Source organism: Lontra canadensis, unplaced genomic scaffold (assembly GCF_010015895.1).
Source record: "Lontra canadensis isolate GAN:19392208 unplaced genomic scaffold, GSC_riverotter_1.0 scaffold40, whole genome shotgun sequence".
Lineage (NCBI taxonomy): Eukaryota > Metazoa > Chordata > Mammalia > Carnivora > Mustelidae > Lontra > Lontra canadensis.
This window is the reverse complement of record NW_022631034.1, coordinates 8,167,906-8,194,166: the sequence shown is the minus strand read 5'-3', so window position 1 is coordinate 8,194,166 and position 26,261 is coordinate 8,167,906. Positions and strand designations below refer to the sequence as shown.

At 41.5% G+C, this 26,261-nt stretch overlaps 1 protein-coding gene across 4 annotated transcripts in view; it reads right to left on the bottom strand.

Moving 5' to 3' along the window:
- The window catches only part of LOC116875021 (serine/threonine-protein kinase TNNI3K), a 307,722-nt gene that overhangs the window by 9,985 nt on the left and 271,476 nt on the right, over positions 1–26,261 (bottom strand). The window contains exon 24 of one of the 4 annotated variants that reach the window (XM_032870116.1): positions 5,909–6,202. The exons of the other annotated variants lie outside the window; for them this stretch is intronic. Coding sequence (XP_032726007.1) covers positions 6,151–6,202 — 52 coding nt within the window. The 3' untranslated portion in view covers positions 5,909–6,150. Of the gene's footprint in view, positions 1–5,908; positions 6,203–26,261 lie in introns of those variants that run through there. 4 annotated transcript variants of the gene reach the window in all.

Here is a 26,261-nt window from a genome sequence, read left to right as displayed (position 1 = left end):
TAAATGCTTTGCCATAGAAAAGGCACTAGAGTCATCTGGCTGTTCCTTTTGGCATTTAGCTGAAAACAAATAGATCTATTTAAAACAGATCTGTCACAATGGATAAATGCCTTTCTATGCCTTGCAATGTCTATGTAGCCCACCTTTTCACTGGTTGAAAGAGAAAGACGACATTTCTATTAGAAATGGGATCACCTTTAGCCTAACTTTGAAATAGTCCAGTCAGACTCTTATGAATAAGCATTTGTTAATTTATCAGCTAAGTTCAAAATATTTATTTATTCATGATTTCATCCTGGCTGTTTTCAGAACGTTATTTTGTCTTTGTCAATATTCCCTACTTGATAACGTCCTAAATTAAAACAAATTTATTGCTCCCATTACAGTGAATGGGCAATGGCCAAAGTATTTAATGGGGCCAGAGGTCAGTGCAAAATATCTCTTTCAGGAAAATCAAACCCATCAGCTTTCTTTCAGTGGCAAATGTCCCCAGGCTATAAAAGGCCTGAAAGACTTGGCAATGGGTTGTGGCTCTGTTTGAGCCATTAGGCAAATATCCAAGGTCTCAGCTCCCCCATTTTTAAGGGAAAAAGCAATTAGGGAAAGAATTATGAATAAGGGAAAATGCAGCAAAAATTGAAACTGTGTGCTAGTTCCTTGATGGCTCATAAATTTTTAATGTGCTCAACAGTACCTAACAATACCACGGCCTCTCAATTTACCTATATTTTTAGCAGGTATAAATGAGGAACTGTGCAATCCAGTAGGAGGGGCACTTCGCATGCCTTGACTGCTACAACTAAGGACCACCCTTGAAATACAGTAAAAACTCACTTATCCTTCACCTTCTGTACTTACTATTATCCAAAAAGAGGGAAAGTACTTGAAATTTTAGAACTAGAAAATCTTGGGAGCATGATGGTCATAAAGCTCACCTCTTACTCCTCCATTTTCCCGCCTCCCATTTTACCAAGAAGGAAGTCGAAGCTTTGTGAAGGGGAAACAAAAATTTGTTGCCTACCTGCTAAGCGTCAAGGACTCTGCTAGATGCCTTGCAAATCTTATTACATTTGCTCCATCTTACAACCTGTTTTACGTGTGGGAAAGGAGTCTAAGTCTGGTTCAGGATCACACAGCTGTAATTCCAACACAGGCCAGGCAGCATATAAACAACCTGCTTTTCTTAACTCAGTTATCTCTAGGAAAGACTCCAATATTATTTTATTTTAAAGATTTTATTTATTTATTTGACAGAGATGACAAGATGGCAGAGAGGCAGGCAGAGAGAGAGAGAGAGGGAAGCAGGCTCCCCGCTGAGCAGAGAGCCCGATGTGGGGCTCGATCCCAGGACCCTGGGATCATGACCTGAGCTGAAGGCAGAGGCTTTAACCCACTGAGCCACCCAGGTGCCCCAAGATTCCAATTTTATACCTATAACTTTGTCTCTCTTCTTCTCTCCATGGTTTATTATCAAGCCCAATGCCAGGTGCTGTGCTGAGTGCTAAGATCGCAGATATGAGTGTGATGGACATGGACTCTACCCTTTGGGGTAAACAGAAATATAGACATGTACAGGTAAACTTCAGTGCCTGGGGACACAGTACACCCTGCACAGGGTACCCTCCCTTCACAGAGGAAATGCAGGACAAGCAAGGGTTGTTCTCGAGGGGAGGGGACTTCTGGGATAGGTATAGGTTGGGGCATGTGCAAAGACCTAGGAAATCAAGTGGCTAAAGTGAATATATAACATTTTAACTTTCATTTTGAAACAATTTCAAAATGAAGGAAGGTTGCAACAGTGGTACATTTTTTTAAAAAAATCCTGAACCATTTGAGAGTAAGTTGCCAATCTGATGTCTATCATTTCCCAAACACCTTAGTATGCTTCTAAAATAAAGACATTCTCCTATATGGCCTAACATAATCTTCTGATCTCATCTACTCTCAGATGTCATTCAAGACTTGTGCATTGATTGTGTCAATAATGTTCCTTCCAGCAAAAGGATCAGATTCAGAGTCACACACTGCATTTAGTTGTTCTGTTTCTTTGATTTCCTTCAATTGGAGACAGTTTCTCAGTCTTTGAGTTTCATGACCCTGAATATTTTTGAACAAGCCAGTTATTTTGAGTTGAGTTTGGTTTGTCTGAGGCTTACTAATGATTAAATTACAAGTATGTATTTTTGGCTAGAAGCATCACAAAAATAATGCTGTGTTCTCTTCATTGTATCCTGTCACTTTGTCATTTGACCCATTATTGTGTTCTTAATTTTCATTACTTGGTTAAGGTGGTGTCTGAGAGGACCCACTATTACAAAATGACTCTTCATAATTAATAAGTATTTTGTGGGGAGTTACTTTGAGACTATATAAATATTCCATGTCTCAACCAAATTTCAATATCTTCACTTATTTATATCAGTATGGATTTAAAGTTACTATTTTATTCAATGGATTATAATGTTACTGTCATTATTTTGCTGCTTAAATTATCTTATAGTTGGCAAGCAGGAGGCCCTTTAAGCTGTCCTTTGATATAGACTCATCTTTGAGTATCTCTTTACTTTCCGGCACCAGACGTTCCAGGCTTACTTTGTGCATTCCTTGTCCCAGTCTTGAAATCTGTCATTTTTCCCGAAGTACCCTTTTCCCTTTTTGTGGAGAACAGTATTTAGAAATCAAGATCTGGGTGCTTGGTGTGTTCCTTGTTGAAGTGTTGCTGCTCCCAGACCCTCTCACTGAGCAGGTAGAGGTGAAGAACATGCGTGTATATACATCCTTGGGTAAATACATTGAGACCTCTCCCGCCACCCTCAAATCATACATTCATACCTTTATCTCCAGTCCAATCTAACATTACAGTGTCCATTCAGACAGTGAGAAAGCTGGTCCCCATTATCATTAATATATTTACTTGGTTGATCATTGCTTCCAAGTGTACAAATCTCTGGGTGCTGTCATACCCCCGTCCCTCAACGCATATCTGGACATCTTCCTTTACCCCACATGGTTTCCACTCTTGCTTCCATGTGGCTGCTTCCCTTCCCCTCTTGGGTTCTGACACCCCACTCCGGGCTATTCCCCCCCCAGTCTGCCCCAGGCTGGTGCCTCCTCTCTTACCTTACCGCCTCTCTTCTCTTAGCTCCAGTACTCAATACAGAGCTGTGCCCCATGTGATGCCCTCCTTACCCTCTGTGGGTTCCCATCATTAGCACAGGGCTGCCTGCTACACTTACACCCTCTTCACCACCCTCATGCTCCAACTTCCCCACACCAGGCACCTTCTTGTAACTGACACCCTTCTCAATCTGCACAGAACCACTGTGGCCACCACCTCCCTGCATGAACTTTCCTCCCATTGTGCATGGGATCTGACACCTCACGTGGGGTCACTGCTTCACTGACCCATCTCACGGATGTCCTCCTTCCTAGGCTCGGACTCCGACCTCCCATATCAGGTTTCTCCCCCTATGGATGCCTTCCTTACAATACCTGGGCTCTATTATCCTGGCTGGGTAGACGTAAACCCTCATGGAAAACCTTCCTTCCTCCCGCTCTAGCTCTGACACCTCAGGCCAGGCAGCTGTCACCCACCACTCTCATCACCCACATAGACCTTCTCTGTACCCTACTTGGATTCAGATATCCTGTTCCACATCTCGTGAAGACGTCAAACTTGCTCAGCCCTATCTAACGGCTTTTGTAAGAAAGGGGAAGGGAAGAGGAGTAACCAGGATGAACTTTTAAAAATGTTCATCAGATTATGTCATGTTCCCGTTCTAAATCCCTCAGGGACTACCCAACACATGCAGAACAACATTCTCATGCCCTGTTCTGGCTGATGAACCTTCGTGGTTTGGTGTCTACCCTCGGTGGACTTCACTCCGTAACACTCCCGCCTGCCTCCAGTGCTATATCTACAACAGAGGACTTCGATTTCTCCTCTTTTTCCTGTCTGATGAACTCTGCACTTGCTTTTTCCCCCCGCTGCATGCTGTTCCCCAGGCCCTTCCTTATTTTCACATCATTCTAACCAGCCCAACTAAACTAGCCTTCCAGTCACTCTGACTCTGTATCTTATCAACCTGTTCTAACTGCCTGCATAGTACTTATGCATTTTCTTGAGTATTTGTTGATGGTTTGTCACCTGTGTAGTCAGATGTAGTATTCTGCCTTGATCTATTTGGGTAGTCACCTTTAGAATTTTCTATACCTGCCCATGGTTTCCTGTGTCTGTCCTTAGAGGTGGGGATGAATAGCTAATTCTCCTTCCCGCCCACCTTAATAAGCCTCCACCAGGGAGGAACAAGAGTTGGTGGATAAATCCTCCATCATCCTTGCTCTTTGTTGGGAAAATTCTGAGCCATGGCCTATACCCTTCAGAGGACACAACATGAAATGAAGTCTTAGTTGCTCACGGCAGTGACTTACTCATTAACGTACCCCCTTATTTACTTTTCTTTCCTTCACTGTGCTTGAGATCACATCCTGGGTGGGGGGCAGGGGGGGTATTCACGCAAATCCTTGTCTCATGGTATTTTTTTTGGAGGAGGCCAAATTAAGATGGCCTGTCTCTTCCAGCTGGAGGGCAAGTTTCATGACCACAGGGACTGGTTTGTCTCATGTACTACTGTGTCTCGATCCCCAGTGCCTTAAACTAATTGTCATGAACTAGGTATCCAATAAATATCTACTAAATGAGTGAATGGTGATTCCTCCCCTGCAACTATACTCGTGCTTATTTTAATCAGCTCCTGCCATTTCTTCAACCACTGCCCAAGAATGAGCTGCATCCCCCTGTTACATGCATTGGAACAGTGACCTCTGCAGAAGGCTCCTTACTCCTCTTTCCTGTCCAGCCTATTCCACCCTCCACGTCTTTGCCAGAGAAATCTGTGAGTGATTCTTTGTTATGGTATCCTCATACATTCAGTGGTTTTCAGTAGTCTTACAGATACGCAAATGAAACGAAACACCATGGAGAGTCTCTCTTCAAACTTGGCTTCTGGGATAGAGGTAAGGGCCATATGGAAAAGAGGCAGGAACCACAGTGGCCTCAGTGCTGCTCGAGGCATTGGCTCTCGCCATCGGCAGAACCTGCCTCACAGTGCATATTCATCTGACCAGCAAGTGGACTGGGGACGCTGCTTTGTGAATCTTTGTGTCCTCTGGGATTGACCAGGGTAAGTAAACTGGCTGACTTCTTGAAGGAAGCCTTTTTATTTTTCCATTGGGGAGATAAGTTTCCAATGTATTCAGTTTCAGAGCTGCGTGACTTGAAAAAAATTTGGATTTTTTAAGTTCCTAGAACAAGGGTCAGATACATTTTCCTGTAAAGGGTCAGATAGTAAATATTTTAGAATTTGCAGATCATAGGGTCTCTGTTGCAACTGTTCAACTCTGCTATTACAGAACAAAAGCAGATATAGACAATATATCTATATATATATAGATAAATACAAAATACAAATGAGTGTGACTGTGTTCATAAAAACTTCACAAAAACAGGCAGAGAGTTAGATTTGGCCTGGGGGCATAGTTTATCAACGCCTCTGTTGGAGCAGCAGATCAACCCTCTATGTGATGTTCTCTAAGCCGTCTTCCACCTTTGGGCCAAACAGTGCAATCCCAGTGAGGTAGGATCTCCACTCATCTTTCATTTTAGTATTTCCTCTTAGAAGAGGAATAATCAAGATGGAAATAGATGTGCTAATGGCAAAACAGAAAAGAAATAGAGTATACATTTATTCCGTGTTTACCATGTATCAGATTCGTACAAATCACATTCTCATTTAACGCTCACTGCAACATTATGAAGGAGGTGATATTCTTATTTTCATCCTGTAGGTAAGACGCGTGAGACTTGGAGAGCTCAACTAACTTGCCTCAGGTCACACAGCTTATAAGTAGTCGAACTTGAATTTGAACTCGGGCCCGTCGGAGCCCAAGCTTTTAACCACTATTTTATAATAATGGCCCCTGGGTGGCTACATAAGTAGAAATTACAAAACCAATTTTATTGATGGAAGATAAAAGTGGCAAGTAGAGAGGCGCCTACAGAGCAGTACATATTCGTTTCCCCTTTTGGATTGAGAAAAGTTCAAAGGCCATCTCTGTTGATTGAACATCTCCAGGCTCTGTTGTATGGATTCAGATCCCTGCAAGAAATTCCATGTTCCTTTGTTCTTTATGACAGGCCGGTCTGAATGGAAAGATTTGAAAACTCCCTTAACTCTTTGAACATGTAGAACATTGATCTTCACAAACCATTTGAAACACCCTAAGGAGGTTACAAAATTACAAGCAATTTTTTTTTTATTTTGTTTTTGTTTTAAGTGAATGTATACTAAACCTCTGGGACCTTTGCCTCATCATACAACACCAAAGCTCTCCCTGCCTCCTCTGTGTATTCTTTGCTGTCAGACCCTGAATAACAAAATGGTATTATGTTGCTAGGGTGCCTTGTTCTTATTGAAAAGCTCTTCTCCTGCCAGTAACGTGGGGGCTCTTACCCTACTCTGGTGTTATGTGCTGTGAAGCTTCTTTGAATCCTGGGGCAACCCAGGGTTTGACATTTCCTGCTGAGCCCACCACTGCTCCTGCCTTCTGTTTTGGCAGGAACACGACTGTGGCTTCTGTAAGAAGTGTCCTGTGACTGGCTGCATAGCTAGACCTCCAGGGTTAGTTTTATGCTGGTATTTATGAAGCCTTGATACAGGGCACTCCAGACTGCACCCGCTTTTGGAATGGGAGCCATGTTCCGTTAGTTACCTCTGTGGCCCTGGCATCTGGGCCCTGGTGCAGAGTATGCTCTCCACAATATTTAATAAATGAATCTAATGGACCTGAACTCCTGGTCATGTCCCTGGCCTCCTATCTCAGTCCCAGTGCTCCGGGCAGGCTGGCTGAGGGGTCAGGAGCATAAGGTTTCTAGTTCTGGCACCACCACTGCCAAGCTGTGGCTTGTGACCAAGTTACGTAACCCTCACCCATGCCTTGCTTTCACTCCTGCTCCCCAGCGCTTGGGTAGCTGCCCTCCCTAGTATGGGCTCCATCAAATTGTTCATCGTTGCTTTTCCCTCACTTCTCAGTCTTCCCCAGTGCCCAACCCACAGCCTAGGCTAAGTTAGATATTTATTACGTAATTGAATGAGAGGAAAGTAGTTTAAAAGAAAGAAGGAATTGACTACCACTCCTCTCAGTGCCATAAAGTACACCAGGTAGGGTGATCCTTTTAAAAAGCAGTGTGATCACGTGACTTCTCTGCTCAGACCCCTGTGGAGGCCGGTGTCTCAGTCTCAGGAAACGCCCAAGTCCTCCCAATGGCCTGTGCCTCCTTCATGATCTGGCCACCTGCCCTTCTCTACTTTGTCTCCTATTACTCTTCCCTAGGGTTGTTTTGCTCCTTCTGGTCTCCTGGCTGTTCCTGGAATTCCCAGACATGATCTCACCTCAGGGCATTTGCACCTACTGTTCCCACAATCTGGAATGCTCTCCTATAGAGGCCTATGGTTTTCGAATTCACTCTGTTCACATCTTTGTTCACATGTTATCTTCTGGCTGAGGTCTTCCCTGATCTTTCTGTTGAAAATTGCAAATCACATCTCTTTCTGTGCTCCCTATCCGTCACCCCTGCTTTACTATATTTCATAATTTTCTTTAAAAAAAAAAAAAGTCCCCCTCCTTCCTCACTAGAGTAAAAGCTCCGTGAGGGAAGGGATTGTTTTGTCTGTTTTATCTGATGCTGTATTGCAGAACCTAGAAGTGTAGGCTCTGAATAAATATTTGCTAACTGAATGAATGAGTTAAAGAATGTCCACAGCCCTCAGAAGTGAGAAAAATGGAAAATCGCTTACGAAGTTTCTTTCTGGAGACATTTATGTGGCTTTCTGCTGATGTATTTCCTGGTACAATTTTTAAATAGGAAAGGGTTTGGGGAGTCCCTGCAGTCAGTCACCAGCTGGCCCTACCTCAGGTCTGGCCACAGCCGATGGCACTAGGCAGCAGCCCTGGGGTCCACATAGTACCAGGTGCAGAGAGCCTGCAACATACCCTGCCCTCCTGGAAGGGCCAAACCTGTCTACTCTAGGCAGGCCCACAGAGGCACCTCTCTGCAGATTTCTAAAACCAGCTGAACGGGGCACAGATTGGGCTACTAAAATACCTAATAGGCTCCTCTGAATGCTTCCAAATACTATCTGGTATCAATTATCACACTGTGTGCTTTCAAGAATTTTCACAGAGAAGAATTCACTGGAGATTTTGTGGGCACTGCAGAAAAGAAAAATATACTCACTGTGTTTGTGGCTGGTCACAATACGGCTGTGGCCAAATGCCAAAGTTTGCAAAAGCACTTCTTTAGCAGGAGCTCCACATTTACCTGTGCTTTTGGACCTGGGGCCTGGGAGAATTGCCTCCTTCTCTTAGATACACAACCCAGGGAACAGCAAAACACAAACATCACACTCACAATTCTGTGATAAGTGACCTTTAACAAAGCCAGACGTTTCACAGAAGGATCAATTAAGATAATGTTTCTAAAAGCACTTTTTAAAATCTTAAGTGTTAGAACACCTATTTCACTTATGTTTAAAATCTCATTTAACCTTTGTGGCAATCACGAGGGACGGATATTATTATTAACGCCGTCATTAATTTTGTGAAGACACTAAAGAGCAGAAAGCTCAGGTCCTTCGCCTGAGGTGAGTAACCGGGCCAGTAACAGGGAGGAGAGGACTCGGGACACACATGCAATGCTTCACAGTGTTGACACAGGACAGGAAGTCCTGCGATCTGCTGGAGTGAAGTGAGTGTGTGGGCTTCTTGCCTCTCATTAGTAGTTTGGATTTTTCAATTCCGAGTGGACATTTGGGCACGGTGTTAGAAATTTGGGCCTCTGGTCATGAGCCTGTTGATGATTTGAATCCTGCAAAACTGAGTTTTAGGTATTTACAGTCTCCTCCTGAATTCCCTCTATAAGCAAATAGACAACGTTTCCACTAAAGTCAGGGGCTAAGGTAAGAAGACAGCAGATTTTGAACCTGAAAAAAACACCAATTTTTATCCACATTTGAATCCATAATAAATATTCCAACCAGAAAATGAATGTTATCCTGGGATTGCTTCCTTGGGTACTATGTGTGCGCAAAACACACGCATGCACACCCCCACACACACACTTTAAAGACTTAGCAAACAACTGCTTTACATTTTTGGAATATGTGGGGGAAAGTCAGATCCCCTCTTTTTCATGCTGTTTTTTAAAGATATATCCTCAGGAGTAAGTCTTCTATACCGTGTTGGGAGAATGAGTCATGCAATGCCCACTACAAATATCCCCCAGGCACCACTCTGGAGGTGTACCCCCTCTGTCTACCTCTTAATGGAAGATACCCCACTGAAAGGAAACCGAGTCTGAGGAATGGGTAATCCGAGCTGCCCCACGTTCCCATAGGAACGCTAGGTACACACTTCCTTTATTTACAGGCATGGTGCTGAGGCCGCCTCCTTCAGATTCCGGCTCTTAGCAAGTGCAAGCAGCAGCTCCAAGCACAGAACTCCCCTAAATGCCTTTCTTTGAAGCCCCGGAGTCCATAGTCTACTATTTGTGTCTGGCCCTGATTCATCACGTGCCTGAATGCTTCACCTGCTATGTTCAGCTTCCAATAGAGCCTGAACCAGATTTAAAAAAAAAAAAAAAAAAAAAAAAAAATCCCTGGCCAGTGAATCTCAGCATGAGAGAGTAGGAAAAGTGAGAAGGGTGGGAACTAAGGCAGATAGTAATTACTTCCTATGGTCTGTCTTTGGAAGAATATCGATATATCTCCTTCATCTGGATTTTTTGCTCTACCTGGATCCCAGCTACCTGTTTAGACAATTAACAACAGTTAGATGCAGACCCACAATCACTCTCGGCTTTCGAGTGGTTATGATTCATAACGCAAATGGCATTAAAGAGACCAGCACAGGTTTTAGAGAAATTTCTACTTATTTTCAGGATCAAAACACTTAATCTTTACGTAGAAATAACTAGAAACATCCATTTACAATTTATTCATTCAAATTCGCCTGTTTGATTCTGTGCTCCTCTTATCATAAAGTTTATAATGCTTTGCTGAAAATGGTCTGTTCAACTGCTCTGTGAGGGCAGGGATTGGGTCCACCTTGTTGATCACCATATCCCCCATGCCTGGAGGATAGGGGGTCTTTACCAGTTATTTGCTAAGCAAAAGAAGGAAGAAAGGAAAGAAATTAACAGGCTTTATAAAAAACAGTGGCATTTAATGTAGAATATGTGTGTGTGTTTGTGTGTCTGTGTGTGTGCATGCATGTATATGATTAGGTTGGAATTTCTTGTGCTGTAATATCTATTTCATATAATACCTAACACTTACTGAGCAGTAACTATGTACCAGATGTTTTAAGGTTTATGGACATTGTTTCACTTAATCTTCACAATAATCATGAAGCGAGTACTATTATTTTCCTTGTTTTATAGATAAGGAAGCAAATAGGAAGAGGTTAATTAGTTTGGCCAACATTATGCATAGGAAATGGCTTTGCCAGAATGTGGACCCAGCCGGTGGGACTGCATGAATGTGCCCCTTATCACCATTGTAACAGGCTCCATATATGTCACAGTTCCACCTCTGCAAACCCCCCTGGTGACAGGGAGAGGACATCCTCTAAAAATGTCCTGGGGCTAAAGCTGGTTGTAGATCTTTTGCCCAAAGGAGAAATACTGTCCGTTCAGGGTACTCAGAGCACAGAAAATTGGATCTGTGTTCTCAGAGATAGGACTCCAACACTGCCCTAGGGAACACGGGACTATTCAAGCTCCTTTTTACTTCTGCTCCCACGTTCCCACTATTCCCAACTGAGTGAACTGAAGCATCAAGCAAGTACCCCAAGATGAATCAACGTCACATGGAACTTCTAGGTCTAAGTTTAGTGAGGGGCTGCCCTGCTTTCTGTTAGTCTGACTCAAGTTCCTTCACAGCTGCTTAAACGCATTACAGTTCAGAGGGGTCTCCTCTCTGTGTCACCCCATAGTGGACCAAGACTCCCTACCTCTCACTATGTTCCAGGGCTCCCTTGTATCTTCCTTCTCTTTTGCTATCAGTGTATTAAAAATGGAGGCAGAACAATAACGTTGTTCCTTTTTTAAGTTGTAAGACATAACTTTTGGTGTCAGAAGACAGGGGTGAGAGAGAAGGCTGATGGAAATAAGCAGAGACTGAGGAAGAAAGAGCCGAGGCAGAGGAAGTGATCAGTACAAGAGAGGTTGGGGCAAGACCTGGGAAAAAGGGAAAGGCTAGACACAGAAAAGAAGCACTATTTCTCTACCTGAAGATAAATAGAAGAAGGTTCATGAAGTTTTTAAGGAAGTTTATAGGGATCGAGGAGGAAACTTGGTGGCAGTCATGGAGGTGGTCTCAAATTTTTAAGAAAAGTAGGAGGCAAGGTCACGTGAATTCTGTGTGTATTTAAATGAAATGCATTTACATTTTTGTACTAAAGACCTACTCTGAACCTAGTTCAGTCAATTTTTTTTTGGGGGGGGGGACTGTCATTCATAATCCAGGCACAGATGACAAATACAATTTAGAATGGTGAACATCATGAATTTTCTCATGTATAAAACAGAAGTTTCTTTTAAAGATACATTCTGTGGAACTGTTTTGTAAAACCATTTACTTAATAAAGAGATTCTTAGAAGTTTTCTATTACTCTAGCTTCCCTGTAATTTAGTTTACAAAAATCAATCTAAGGACTTTTAAAAGTTGTACTTTTAAGGTAAGGTAATTTGTTTTAAATTGAAGACTAAATGATTTCTCAGGATGCATATTTGTAAATGGTGTTTTAAAAATGCATCCTTTACTTATGGAAAAGAAATTACATAAAAGCAAAACGTGAAACCAAAAAAACCAATACAATAATTTTGAACTTAAAAAACAGATATTTTGAATACCATTTACGATGGTAAGTAACTGACAGTAAGTTTCCCAGATGGGCTTCTGATAAAACACAGAAACCAAAAACTTAGTCATGATTAGTAGAATTCACTAAGACCCTGGTGCAGAGCTAAACAGGAGGAGTTGATGTGGGAGTAGGAGAATCAGAGGTCCTCTAGGGATAAGAAAAACATCTTAGAAAAGACCAAGAATCTACAACTACCCTTAGGTTATACTGGTCCTGTAGGTAAAGAAGAAGAAGGAAAATGCCGTGGAAATATCATACACAAAAACAATAAATAAAGGGAACAAATAGCAGGATGCTATGTGGAAGCAGGAGATACATAAATAAGAAGGCAGAATTCCCTTCTATCCTTTCAATTCCTATTGAAGGGCTGGATAATTCCTCTAGCCACCCTGACCAAGGTGTAGAGGTCACCTCTAATGGCCCCTTTATCCTCAGTCAGCAAACCTTCTGTGTCCCCTCCACCAGGCCAGTATTTCCCAGGATCTATTGCCCACTCTCTGTTTCTCCTTACTCTCACTAAGAAACTCTTGGTCTGTCACCTGCCCTCTAGCATAGCTGCCAGATTCATCTTTTCTGAGCAAGAACTCTGACTAGGTCACCACTTGCTTGAAAACTTTGAATGGCTTCCTAGTATATGCTGAGCACAATCAAAGATGATTACATTAAGTATCGCTTAGAGCAGTGGTTCTCAAAGTGTGGTATCTGAATCATCAGCCTCAGCATCCTCTGGGAACTGGTTGGAAATGCAAATTTTTAACCCTGCATCACACCTCTGGGAGGAGGCCCCAAAATCTATGCTTTAAGAAGCCTTCCAGGTGATTCTGATGCATAGTAAATTTGAGAAACATTGGCTTAGTGATTAAGACCATGAACTCTGGCTTCAGATGGCTTAGTCTCAAATCCCCTTTTGGCTAACTAGCTATATTCCTTACACAAGTTGCTACCTAGGTCTCAGAGTCCTCATTTTAAAAACGGAGGTCTGAGATCGCTACTATGAGTTATATACAGATCATATATAATGTATAACATGGTGCCTACACAAATGGAGCCCTCGACAAATATCACCATTACTAAGTACTGTTATTAAAGGCTACCTCCGCACTGATCCCGAACTACTTCCCATAGTCTGGCTCAGTTGATCCACTCACGGTTCCGGGCAGGTCTTAGCCACTAGCACATATGTGGGCTCAACTGTTCGACATATGAATCAGTGACGAGTGAATGCCAGAAAGTTCTTGATAATAATTAAGTGCCTTAGGGAAGGAGCTTAATTTGAAATTGAATGCAGTGAAAATTCTAATGAATGTTAATGAGGCATTGATTTACTATCTGACCTGATCATGATAAACCAGTCGCTTTTATTCCCATCTGTAAAATGGGATTAATGTCATTAACCTCCTTCAAAAGAATTATCCCTACAGATACACTGCACATAGAAAGTTCTCACAGGTATTGAAGGTGATTCCTCTGATAGATAATAATGAATCGCATTTGCCAAAATGGGGACAAGCCATAAATAATCTCCATCAACAGATCGGGAGACTGAGGACAATGATGTTTCTGTTTTATTTGGAATTTTTATCAGTGTTTCCTCAATTCTGCTCATGGGAAATGCATTATAAAAACTTCTTTTAGGCTTCTGTCACATTTGGGTAGAGGATGCTAGAGAAAATATTGTCTGCCATGTGGTTAGCAATTACTGAGATCATTTGTGTGAATTGTCAATAAGGACATGTCTCTATGTAGAATGTTCAGATACTGGAAAATACCAAAAATAAGCTGCCTTAAGCTATCATAGTAAGGGTTGGGGAAAGTGTGGATGTAGGAGAGCACATCCAATACTACTTCTGCAGAAATAAAATGTTTGTATTAGTGATGACAATATTCAATGCCTCCTCCACATAGGAAGTAGATATCATGTTACCATTGTTAAACTGTAGCACTCTCCACAACTTGTCATTTCTTTTTCAGACCTAGCCAAATCTTAACTAAGGCCTAATTCTGTCAATATTGTAACTGATCTCCTCTGCCACTAGACAGCTCCTTCCCCTCTCCAGCCCACAGCAAAGTTGTGGAAATGACCCTCCTTTAAGACAAGGTTGACCATGCTATCTACTGCAGAGATGCCATGGCCCAGGTCCCTAGCAGCAGACATGGTCTGCTTCTCCAGGCTCAGTGCCTGTTGAGCTCTGCCTTATACGGATAGGCCTCAACCCAATGAATTTCTTGGTCACAGTACCCTCACACAAGCCCCACACTAGATGGCCTCACTGTCTCAAGTACAGGCATTTACCGCATTGTACTGACTAGACTTTTATCATCTTCAATCAGGAGCCATTTCTTATTTTTGCCTTTGTTTTCAGCATTAGCAAAACATCTGGAAATTTGGAACCCTCTCCCTATTCTAGTAATTAGTGCTCGAACAGACAATGAATGAGTGCATAGCAGCATTCATTGACTAGTCTTCAACATTCGCTAATTTTTTTCCTGGCTCATGGGAAATTTCAGAACAAAAAGAAATGACCAGGTTTTTAAAAATCTTGAAATACCTAAGTTATGATCAATAAAATTATAGCTGTAAATGATTTATTCTTCAGGTTCACATTCTCAGCACAATTTCTTCTAGAAGATCCCTGGAGGATGACTTTATCAGGAAGTGGATGATCTCTCTCCCCCACCTCCCTAGTGAGGCTCTTAAGATAATAGTACTATTCTCTATTCACATTCTCCACAAAAGGCAAATTTCTCCTTCTTGACTGAGTCAGATATCAGCATTTTTGTGGGAATAAAGGAGGTAAACTGGCTCTTCAGGGCATTAGGCTGGCATGGGTACTATAGTCCTTTCAACAACTGAAGATCTACAGTCCAAAATAAGAGCCAACTGAAGAGGACTAGGTTTCTGAAGATGAAAACCTCAGACTTACCTTAGATTCCATCACACTTATTGTTTGACCTAGCTTGAATGTCCTTGTCAGATCCTGCTTTTAATTATTTCCATCAGTGATCAGTCTCCAGGCCTCACCTGTTGTCTCTGCCTGAGTCAAACCTTGATCTCCTTAGTTTGACTAAATCGGATGTCAGTCACCTGCCCGACCTCAGTTGTGTTTGACCTCAATTACCTGCAATTTCTTCATGACTCCTGCCTTAATTAGGTCTTCACTTGTGCCTCCTGTAGAACTGGTTGCCAACAGCAACCATCAAAGAGACCCCCCAGTGAGACCTCGGAGAGCACATCGTCTCCCAGTGTCCTTGTGACATGTATGGGTAGTACAAAATATTAGAATTTAACTATAACTTTGGTTAGTTACATATTTTTTTCTTTCTGAAAAAAATCTCAAATTAGGTATGGTGTGGTTTTTCTGTACAACCACAAAGGATGAAGGGAAATAACAAGTGACTGCTCTTTCTCACTCAGGGTATCAGCCTAACATCAAGTCTCTGGCTGGTTTTGTTCCTAGGCTCAGTAAACCTCTTTTATCCCGTGTGTTCATTTCCTAAGGCTGCTGTAACAAAATTCCGAAACTGGACACCTTAAAACAACAGAAATTTACTCTCTCACAGTTCTGGAGGCTAGAAGTCCAAAATCAAAGTTGGTTCCCTCTGAAAGCTCTGAGGGAGAACCTTTTCCCTGACTGTCTCTAGCTTTTGGTGACGTGATGTCATTCTCCATGTTCCTGGTTTGTAGATGCTATCACCTTTGCCACCATTGTCTTCACATAGCATTCTCTCTCTCCTCTTCTTAGAAGAACACAACTCGTAATGGATTAAGGGCCCACCCTACTCCAGTATGACCTCAACTTATTGCATTTGTAAGAAGCCTATTTCCAAATAAGGTCATGGTTTGAGGTACTGGGGGTTAGGACATTGACCTATCTTTCTGGTGGACACAGTTCAATCCATGGCATCCCCTCACATTTGAAGCCATAGCCTTGACTTTGTGTTCATCATGCATTCCAAACAATTTCGTATGCTGTCCTGGAAAGAACACACATGGGCTTTCTGGTTAGTCAGACTGGGGTCAACCCCAACCCTCCTACTTACTATTTCAGGGCCTAATTTCTGTTTTGACCAGTTCTGCCATCTTCAAAGTAAAAATATCTACCTTGCAGGTAGCTAGAAATATTAAATTAGATAATATAAATATGGTACATAATTAATTCTCAATAAACTTGTTGAGAATTTCCTCCTGTAATGAATGGTTATTAAATAGCAGGGGGGGGGAAGCAATTTCTATTAAAACAAACCTTTACATCAATGTTTCTCTTGGACTTAATAATGAGCATTTCAGTACAAGTACACATACAGTTGTACCAATTGCTGAAAGGATCATAAAGCCCTTTCAGCTTGTCAGTTTGTGAACCTCTAAAAAAATGTAGAGTTGCGGGTAAATGTTTTAAAAACAATTACTCCTGACATTTTGGTAAGAATGCATTTATTAGACCATGTCTCATACTTGATTGTGAAAATAAACAAGGGCCTAAATGATCTGGCTTTAAATGCTCTATAAAATCTCTATTTCAGTACTCTGTTCTATGATTCATCAAGGAAGCTTCCATTTTGGTGTGCCCGGGTAAATCTGGCTATGTGAAGTCTTTCAATTAAAAAAAAAAAAGAGGTTATGGTTTACTGCTTGACAGTCTTTTTAAGGGAGAAAAGGCAGGCACTGAATCACCAAGATAACTTTATTTAAACTTAATTAGTTGTTGGATTATTTACTCCCCTTAGTCTATAAAAAAACAAAGGTCTGTCAGCACCAGATGCATCTGATTTTTGCAGATGTGGCTGTGGCTTCTGAAATCTTTAAAGATTCATCTTAAATATGCTTTCAGGTCTCCCTTTTGTGAAACTTTGACAGGATAATAGAATTAGATTTGCTGAATTTCACTAAACTGTAAAGTAACGTGTCATCAGCTTCACTAACTTCTCAAAAAATATTTCTCTCTGGTAATGCTCATCAATCTAGCTTTTCAACCCCTAAACATGAAACTCTGAAACAAAAAGGATGACTCCATCAGTTTCACAAGTGACAAGATGTTAAACATTTAACACTCCCACATTGTAGCACCAGCTGCTTCCGGATAATGTAGACTTGCTTAGGTCTGGTTTAGAGAGAAAGAGAGGAGAAGAAAAAGAAAGAAGGGAGGACAGAAAAGGAATAACTCATAGTGAGAGCAAATTCTCTGCAGATGTGGAAGATTCTGAGGAGGCATGTGTCTGTGGAACGAATCTTCCCTCTGGAGCGAACGTTGCCAGGGAGTCACCACCAGATCCCTAGCTCCTAGCAGTGCCCTTGAGTCTCCGTCTGTCCAAGGACTTACTCTGATTAGAGCACTAAGCACACTGGATTAAAACAATTTGTTCATTAAGGGAAGGGATGGAGTCTCAGTCACGTACATTTCCAGATTCCACTGTAAGTGCTCAGTAAGTGTCTGCCGAGTGAATGACCTGGAAAAGCACATGCAGCCCTTGGGCTCATGCCAATTCTTTGTCCACAACCAATTCCTCCTTTCAGCCATTTCTGCTGTGATCCCCGGCCAGCCGAACACCACTGACTGAGCAACTTGGGTGCTCCGTTGACCTAACGACAAAATCCTTTGACAAACCCTCTGTTAACCATCCCAAACTAGCATCAACTTTAGAGAGTCAGGAGTGTTTTCTTTTTTAAGTGTCTTGTTGTGAGTGATGCTTAGGAGATGGCAAAAGTCATCTACGGTTTTCCATGGTCAGCCTTTTTCCTGGGCAAAGGCAGAAAAAGCCGACCCTGAGTAGTTGCATGGTCTGCCCAGTCATATGCTTGTTGAGAGAGAAGTTTTCCGTGTGGAGTGAGGCATGCCATAGCAGAGTGCCCATTTTGAAAAACATGGTATGAAGCTCCCTACAGGGAAGACAGAACAGTATAAATAGCACCCTGTCAGTGGTAGGTATCGGTTCTGTCATCAATGAACTTCTGATGAGGAACTACCATGTGCTCAATGCTATTCTAGGCACTCAGGATGAAGGCAGATGGGAGTGGTGTGGGAGTGGAGATGCATATAAAGAGGAATAAGGCATATGGCTGAGATGCTGGGCAGTTAACCCAGTAGGTCGCGGTTTTATCATTCACCTTTCCATCTAGAGATTAGCAAACTACAGGCTGTGAAACCTTTGGTAATTTCTTTCTCTTTTTCTTTTTCCTTCCTTCCTTCCTTCCTTCCTTCCTTCTTCCCTTCCCTTCCACCTAGAACCTTACATCTTTATTTCTCTTTCCCCTTTAAAGAGACAGCCTCACAAACACAATCATGTGGCTGGTGTCATCAGTGTGAGATTAGCGGAGTGTCTAGAGCCACCCCTGCAATGCTGCCTGGTTGGCACAGTTCCAGAGGCTGTTCTCGGGTTCAAGGTGGACCTCTACTGTGTCTATGTCACTCCTGTCTCATTTGTATCACTACATTTTCTTTACCCACCTGAGTCTTTTTGCTGACCCATTCTAAACACAGCTGCAGAAATCATGCTCGTTCAGTCGCTTGAAATTTGGACTCATGCCCCAGTGTGATTTCAACAAAGACTACTGGTTGCTGTATCCAGTCCCATTAAGAGCCTCACATGCTCGCTGTCTGGATGAAAAGTCTGAGGTCTTAGTGCCTGTTCACTGAGAAAAGGAATGGGGCCTCACTTGTCTCCATACTCTTATTTCTATTTCTGCCCATTTTAAATCTTTATTCCTCTCTTCTGCTATGTCACATCTCACTCTCTGCTCTTCCCCAAACGTATCACTCCGGTTCCCACCTCTCTACCTTGGTCCCGATGCTTTCCTTCCCTTCTCTGTTCGGCAAAGTCTCCCAGATTCAAGTTAGGCAGCATTGTCTTCAGGAAGCTTCTTTTGACCCTCCCCAGATGCCAGAGCATCCTACTCCTGGCTCAGTACTTATCTTCCCATTTGCTCCTCTGACCTCCTCACTAGACTGCATTCCGTCAGAGCCAAGGAGAGATGTTATCCATCTTTATATTCCCAATACTGACTCAGGATCTGGTACATAGTAGATGCTTAATATATGCTAGATGAATACATCTCCAGTGGAACAACCTAAAGAAAGAGCAATAAATCAGCAGTAGCAACGGAATAAATGAAGGGTCTGGACAAGTGAGGGAACATGATGCCTACATCAGGCTTTTCTCATCTATATGTAAAATATTGGTAATCTTTAAAGAAAAAATGGGAAAGACAAAAAGGGAGGAAAGAACAAAAGGCAATGTATTCAATTCGCCAAGAGTGTTCATATAAGACTAGCTATCAAAATACTGGGGGCTCTCTGGATAGGGCCACAGTTCTATGTACCACTAGGAGCCCAACACATTTTTGTGAGATAGTGGGTTAATTCCATGAACTTTCCAAATCTAGCCATATTCAATTAAACTTTGTATACTGTTCAAGTTCCTATATGTTTCCCTAAGATAAAGAGGAATTTATTTAAATAAATGTAACGCATAGATCTTTGTACTTGAGGACAAATTACAGGGCAAGTTGCTAGCCTAATTCAAGGGGCAGTAATTGAAAAAAAAAATACAAGAATCTTGATAGTATTCCTCCTTCCATTTAGATATAAGAAAAAAGGAAGGGAATTTAATGTCCTTTGTGCTAAAGAACTCAGTAAGTAAAAATTTGGAGGTGAATAATGTGGTTTAAATTTTCTAAGTAGTCTTTAAACTCAGAATTGTCCGCATTTTAAAAAAGAAAGAAAAATAGGGGCTCCTTAAGCTACTGCCTTTGGCTCAGGTCATGATCCTAGGGTCCTGGGATCCAGCCACATCTGGGCTCCCTGCTTGGTGGGGAGTCTGCCTCTTTCTCTCCCACTCCCCCGCTTGTGTTCTCTCTCTCACTATATATCTCTCTCTGCCAAATAAATAAATAAAATCTTCAAAAAAAAGAAAGAAAAATAGCCAAAGAATATCCAAGTGTCAGAAAACTTATTTTAAAAATATGGACTTCAGATCACTTAATATCAGAAAGTAGTTCACAGGTACATTCCATAGTCAAATACTCTATGCCTTAACATATGTCTTCAGTTAAAAACAACACCAACATCTTCATATGGTGTTTCATCATCAATTTTATTTATTTTATGATTCTATTTTTCTTTCCTGGGCTGATTTGGTAAAATAGCATTGAAGAAAAGAGTGTAAGCCTCATCTTTCCTTGAACAATAAAGGATTATTTTTTAATAGAATGGAAAATGTTTATTTGGGTAAAAATAGTATATTTAGATTTGTTGTTTCTCAAGCATTTTAAATCTTTTCCATTTTCGTGTAGTATTCTAGCATTTATCAGGCACATTCACAATTAACTATGGTTTTCTTTTCAAGGCTTGCAAAAAAAAATTAAAATCCTTGAAAGTAATTTCCCCTGATTTCTGTCATTTTCATGTAAATAATAGCTGCTGGATAGAAAATATCCAGAAACCCTGACTTTAATCCAAATGGCAACTTGACTACGGAATGGCCAACATTATTGAATTTGACAAATAAGCAGTGGAGATAGGTGAGGAAAAGCTATGAGAAATTTATGGGTAAAGCTGGTATTTAATGAGAAAAAGGAATATCCTACTATCTCAAAGAGAATAAGTGATAAAAAGGAGAGCAGTGTGTCTGAATTAGGATTCTGAGTTCCAGGCAGATATAGACTTTCTCAGCCTCAGAAAGGTATTTATCTATCTCTGGGTAGGACTCTAAAATAGTGGAAATTATGTCTAGTTTAAAACAAAAACAACACAAACTTCCCAGGGATAATATTAACTGTTTTATATGTATTTTCTCCAGTCCTTGCAAAAATCAGACAAAGTAATATCACAACACCTACAGCAAACTTGGGCCCAAGTTCACACTCTTCTTAGGAGGCGGAACTGGGATTTGAACGCAGGTAGGTACCTTTGGCGCCTAAAGTACATGGGCTTTCCAGTGTAGCACACCAGCTTCCTCTTGTGTTATTAAGTCATCCCCTTCCTCCTGAGCTGCTCTTCTCTAGGACACCTGTCCTGGGCCAGGTTCTAACCCTTAACTCATGGTCAGTATTCCCAGAGGCTTTTGATTTCTTGCTAAAAAGGTATGGAACATAAAAACATGCTAGTACACACTGGCCCCCTACATCTGCTTTATTATTTTTTTTTATTTTTAAAGCTTTTTATTGTAATTCCAGTATAATTAACATACAGTGTTATATTAGCTTCAGATGTACAATATAGTGATTCGACACGTCCATACAACAACACCCCGTGCTCATCACAACAAATGCACTCCTTAATCCCCATCACCCATTTAATCCATCTCCCTGCCCACCTCCTTTTGGTAACCATCAGTTTGTTCTTTATGATTAAGAGTCTGTTTCTTGGTTTATATCTCTCTTTTTTTCCCCTTTGCTCATTTATTTTGTTTCTTAAATTCCATGCGTGAGTGCAATCATATGGTATTTTTCTTTCTCTTATTTCGCTTATATGCTCTAGCTCCATCCATGTTATTGCAAATGACAAGATTTCATTTTTTATGGCCGAATAATATATGTATGTATGTATGTGTGTGTGTGTGTGTGTGTGTGTCTCCATTCACCTATCAATGGGTACTTGGACTGCTTCTATATCTTGGTTATTGTAAATAATGCCGCAATAAACTTAGGGTGAATGTATCCCTTTGAATTAGTGTTTTTGTATTCCTTGGGTTCCATCTCCTAAGACCAGTGTGACCTTGGGCTTCTTTGGATCCATATTTAAAGAACTCTTGGCATGCGTTTGCCTTAAAATATTCATAATGGACAATATGGGGATCTTACAGTCAGAGCACTACATGATATCTATAACTAAATTCAGGTAATGATTTACTTAACATTTCTTTCAACATATTTGTTTAGCATAATGTATTATGCCGGTTGGTATTACAGGTATAAAATTATTTCATACGGATGGTTCTGCCTCTCAAGGAACTTACACAGGACAGGCATGATACTAAGTAGGAAGTGGTAAGAATTAAGGTAAGAAACTTTGGTTAAAAGAGAGGAAAATCTTTTCATCAAGCATAAAGTTGGGATTAGGAAAGCCTGGAAGGTGAGATGACACAACCTTGGAGGAGTTTGATTCAGAAATATAGTGATAAGGGGGACAGCATTCCCAATATACCAGAGCTAGAAGGGTTCTCAGAGACAGGTAAGTCCTGTGCTTCTTAAATTTTAATGCACATTCACAAGTCATGTCACAATGCAGGTTGTGATTCAGTGGGTCCCCGTGGGGCCTGGGAGTCTGAACTTCTAACAGGCCCCTGCTGCTGGTATGTGGGCCACACCCTGAGTAGCAAGGATCAAGTTCACATGCCTTAGAATAGAGGAGAACCCTAAAACCCAGGTCAGGAAGGGACTTGTCCATGCCACACAGCTGATTAGTATTGAGGGCAGCTCTCCGTCTCACACTGCCATAGCTCAGCAAGTAGTCAAGAGATCCTGGGCTTTGGAGTCAGACTGATCTAGGCTCAGTGTTTGCCCTGCTGTTTACTGGTTGCAAAGCCTGGGGAGGCTATCTATCCTTTCTGTGCTCCAGTTTTCCCATTTGCAGAATACTGATAAATAATCCCTACCTTGTAGAAGAGCTGTGATAAGTCAGTGATACGAGTGGTGAAGAAAAAATGCACAGCAGTGTCTGGAATATAGTAAATAATCAAAACACATCTAATGCCTTTTCTTTCCCTTTTTTGACCAAGTTAATGTTGCCATCAATGAACATGGCCTGATCTCTGTTATTATCTCCCCGAGGGCCTAGGTTGTGTTAGCAGCCAGTTTTAAGTAAGGGGGTGGGGTACTTGACACTGGCTAGCAAACTGGTGACTGATTGAGGCCAAGGATATTCAAAATATTCTTCCTTCCTTCCTCTTTTTTTTTTTTTTTTTTTTTTTTTTTTTGCTGTCTCTTTGGAAGAGGATTCGGGAAGATAAACATACCCGTTAGTGAATATTTCGTACTTCTTTGCAATTGAGGCCTTTAAAACATCTGCTCATTAATAGAAGGTGCTCAGCTAATATCACGAATATTAATGGCAGAGATTTTTCATTCCACTTTGGTTAATACAGGAATTATCTTTTGTCTGCATCCACGATTTTTTCAGTTTGTTTTAACGGCTTACCTACACACCAAGTAAAAATCTCATAGTTGCCAAGGAGATAAATAAGAAACAATAACTCAGGAAATGTCTTCTTTAACAAAAAAAAAAAAAAAAACAAAAAAAAAAAAAAAAAAAAAAAGAAAGAAAAAAAAAAAAAAACACCTTTCTGTTTCAGATACCAGGAAAGGAAAAAGAAGCATGTTGCCATTTTTGCATTATGTGAGGGTTAGAATTAGTCCGCATGGGAGGTGCAGAACATGAAAAGAAGAGAAAAAACCTCTATGAGGAGTTAAACCCGTTAAGCGGTGCAGAGCCTTTGTGAGAGCTGCTTCAGAAATCTATTTAGAAATCATTGCTCTTGTATCTGAATCATTACAGAGGCACCAGCATCACCCACTTCTTATTACTGCAAACATAGCAACAGTTGCCATGCCGGCAAGAGATTCACGGCGCAAACACTGGAGTCGGGAGGGAGCCGGGCGGGGCCCGGGCTGGAGTCGGGGCTGCGGAACCGCGCTCAGTACCGCCTGTACAGATTTAATGAGGCCGGGGGTTCACTCTGGTCTCCGTGCTGTGTCCTGCCAGACACTTCAGTAGCGCAGAAGCAGTCTCAAAAGCAGCACTTTTGGACCGAGACTTGCTTTCGGTCATACACAAATGTCACTGCCCAAGGCAGGATCGGTGGCCTTTGATGTACCAAGAGTGGGCCTGGGCCCTCGGTTCTGGTTTTGGTTATGGATGGAGAAAGGCCCAGGCCTTCTTTTCATTTCCAGGAATTAAAAAATAATAATAATAAAATTTAAAAAAAAACCCTCATAAAACTCTGATCGTTAGAAAGTCAGGCTATTGGCTGTGCCACTAAGTCATTTCATCTAATTGAAAACGGAGAAATCTGTCTCCGTTTATCTAGCACTTTGCCTCTGGCGAAACTTTGCAGGTTCTCTTCCCTTGGCCCGGAATTAGTTAATTAGGATTACAAAACACTTGAAGAGGGAAATGCACTCCCGGCTCACCTTTTGGGTGACAAGGGGAGCCCGTTTTTCGATAGCTAACAAGCCCGGCTGAAGGACAGTAAAGAACATGAAAATCAGCATCAGAGAGACGCCGCTCATCCTCTCTCAAGTGCCTCTTGCCACCTAAATATGTCACTGGCTCACTCTTCTCATGTAAATCTGTTATGCCTGACAATACATTCAGGTCCTTAGAACTTATAAAAAGGTGCCAATTTTACACACCTAGGGCTCTTCTCGTATTTTCACTTTTATTAATTTCCCATTTTTCATCACTTCGTCTTCTGAACGGAGTATTCTGTTGGATTATTATTATTACTATTTTACATTTTTCACGGAAAAAGTCTGTTTCCAACTGAGGTTGCTTTTGAAAGGCAAGGAATTGAAGGAAAGGGATGACATTTTTTTTCACACGCTCCAAACTCTGCAGCTGAGTCCAGCCTGTGTTCAGTGTGAAATCTCGAAGCTTCTCTCTCAGTACAGCAGTCGGAAGGGCTGGAGGCCCCACGTGTGGTTTGTCAACTGGTTGCTAGGCGGCGCTGGAGAGCAAGGCAGCTAGGAGAGAACCTCTCCTAAGACTGACTGCTCTGCAGTTCGCAGGGCTAAAGGGAAGTTCTTACACAGAGCTCTATCCCAATTCAGCGCAGACTATTTCCTGTTCTGATGATTTGTGGGATATCAGCAGCATAAAATGCAGGGGGCACTAGCAATCAATTTATAGTTTTCTTTCTACTTTTTGTGTGTACGCGTGCATATGGGAATTGTTCGCTTATTTCACTGAGGTGCTTTCTGGGTATGGCACCTGGGCTGTGGTGGAGAGGTATATAAATAGAAACAGATAGCTATGCTAGTTGTTCAGCCCTTCGTGGAAGAAGTTTTAACTCCCCGCAAGACTCCTCTCCACTCTCTTTAATCTCTCCTCCTTATTAGATGACATTTGGGGACATAATGAGGCATACCAAGTACTTTCACACCCTCATATCAATGTGATCAACTGTGTATTTTTCTCTCTCAACTCCATACCCTATGGCATTAAGAAATTTTCTGCTTTTGTTAATTAGAAAGATTTATGGACACCTCAAAAAAAATGGAGCTTAAAAAGAAAGAGATAAAAGGCAACTGACAGGCATTATGGCACTTGCTTAGATTCTAGCTGCCCTCCTTTGGCTTTTATATTTTTTCAGCGAAGACCCTTAAAAAAGCTTGATAGCTGACCTTCAGCGAGTGAATGTCACACAAATTACACATCCCAGAGGTGATAACTATCCTGAAAAAGAGAGTTTTCTTGTCCCTAGATTAGGCAAGCAACGTTTTACTCTTCTCATTATACAAAAAATGTGAGCGAGGCCCATAGAACTTGCCGAGCGAGTTCGTAAGGCAACACTTCCTATAAGCTCAGAAGACATTGCTGAAGTGAGAGTTACATGCTACTGTGATGCTCTGATACACACTGAGGTCTTCTGTAAATCCTTTAAATGTCATATAATTTTTAAAAAATATTATTTATTTATTTATTTGACAGACAGAGATCACAAGTAGGCAGATAGGCAGGCAGAGAGAGAAAGGAGGAAGCAGGCTCCCTGCTGAGCAGAGAGCCTGATGTGGGGCTCCATCCCAGGACCCTGAGATCATGACCTGAGTGAAGGCAGAGGTTTTAACCCGCTGAGCCACACAGGCACCCCTAAATGTCATATTTTAATCAACAATCTTTAGTGAGTAGGGAGGCAGTTCAGGAACCAAAGATGCTATCTTTCTATTGTCTCCTTACATTTATAAATCTTAAAATTGTTTTCATGTGGCATCAGCTGGAAGGTTGTATTTATGAGTGAGAAAGGGCAGTGTTTGTTTTCATTTCCAGGGTTAAAAAATTCTTAAAATCCTCACCATTAGGTTATTTTTTGCTCCAAAATGTTAGCTACAAATTACTTAAAATATAGTGAATACAATTGGCTACTGTCCTAGAGAATATATTTAATGAAGAAATGGGGAAAAAAAGGAGGCCTAGTTTTACAATGTATTTAATTCAATAAAGGAATCATACTAAAGTAGAGTTATCCTCAAAACTGGTCCCATGTTGTCTAAAAGGGAAGAGTTTATCTTTTTATATGTACTGATTGGTTTTTGTGGCTTTTAAAATGTGGCCAGGGAGTCAAGCTGG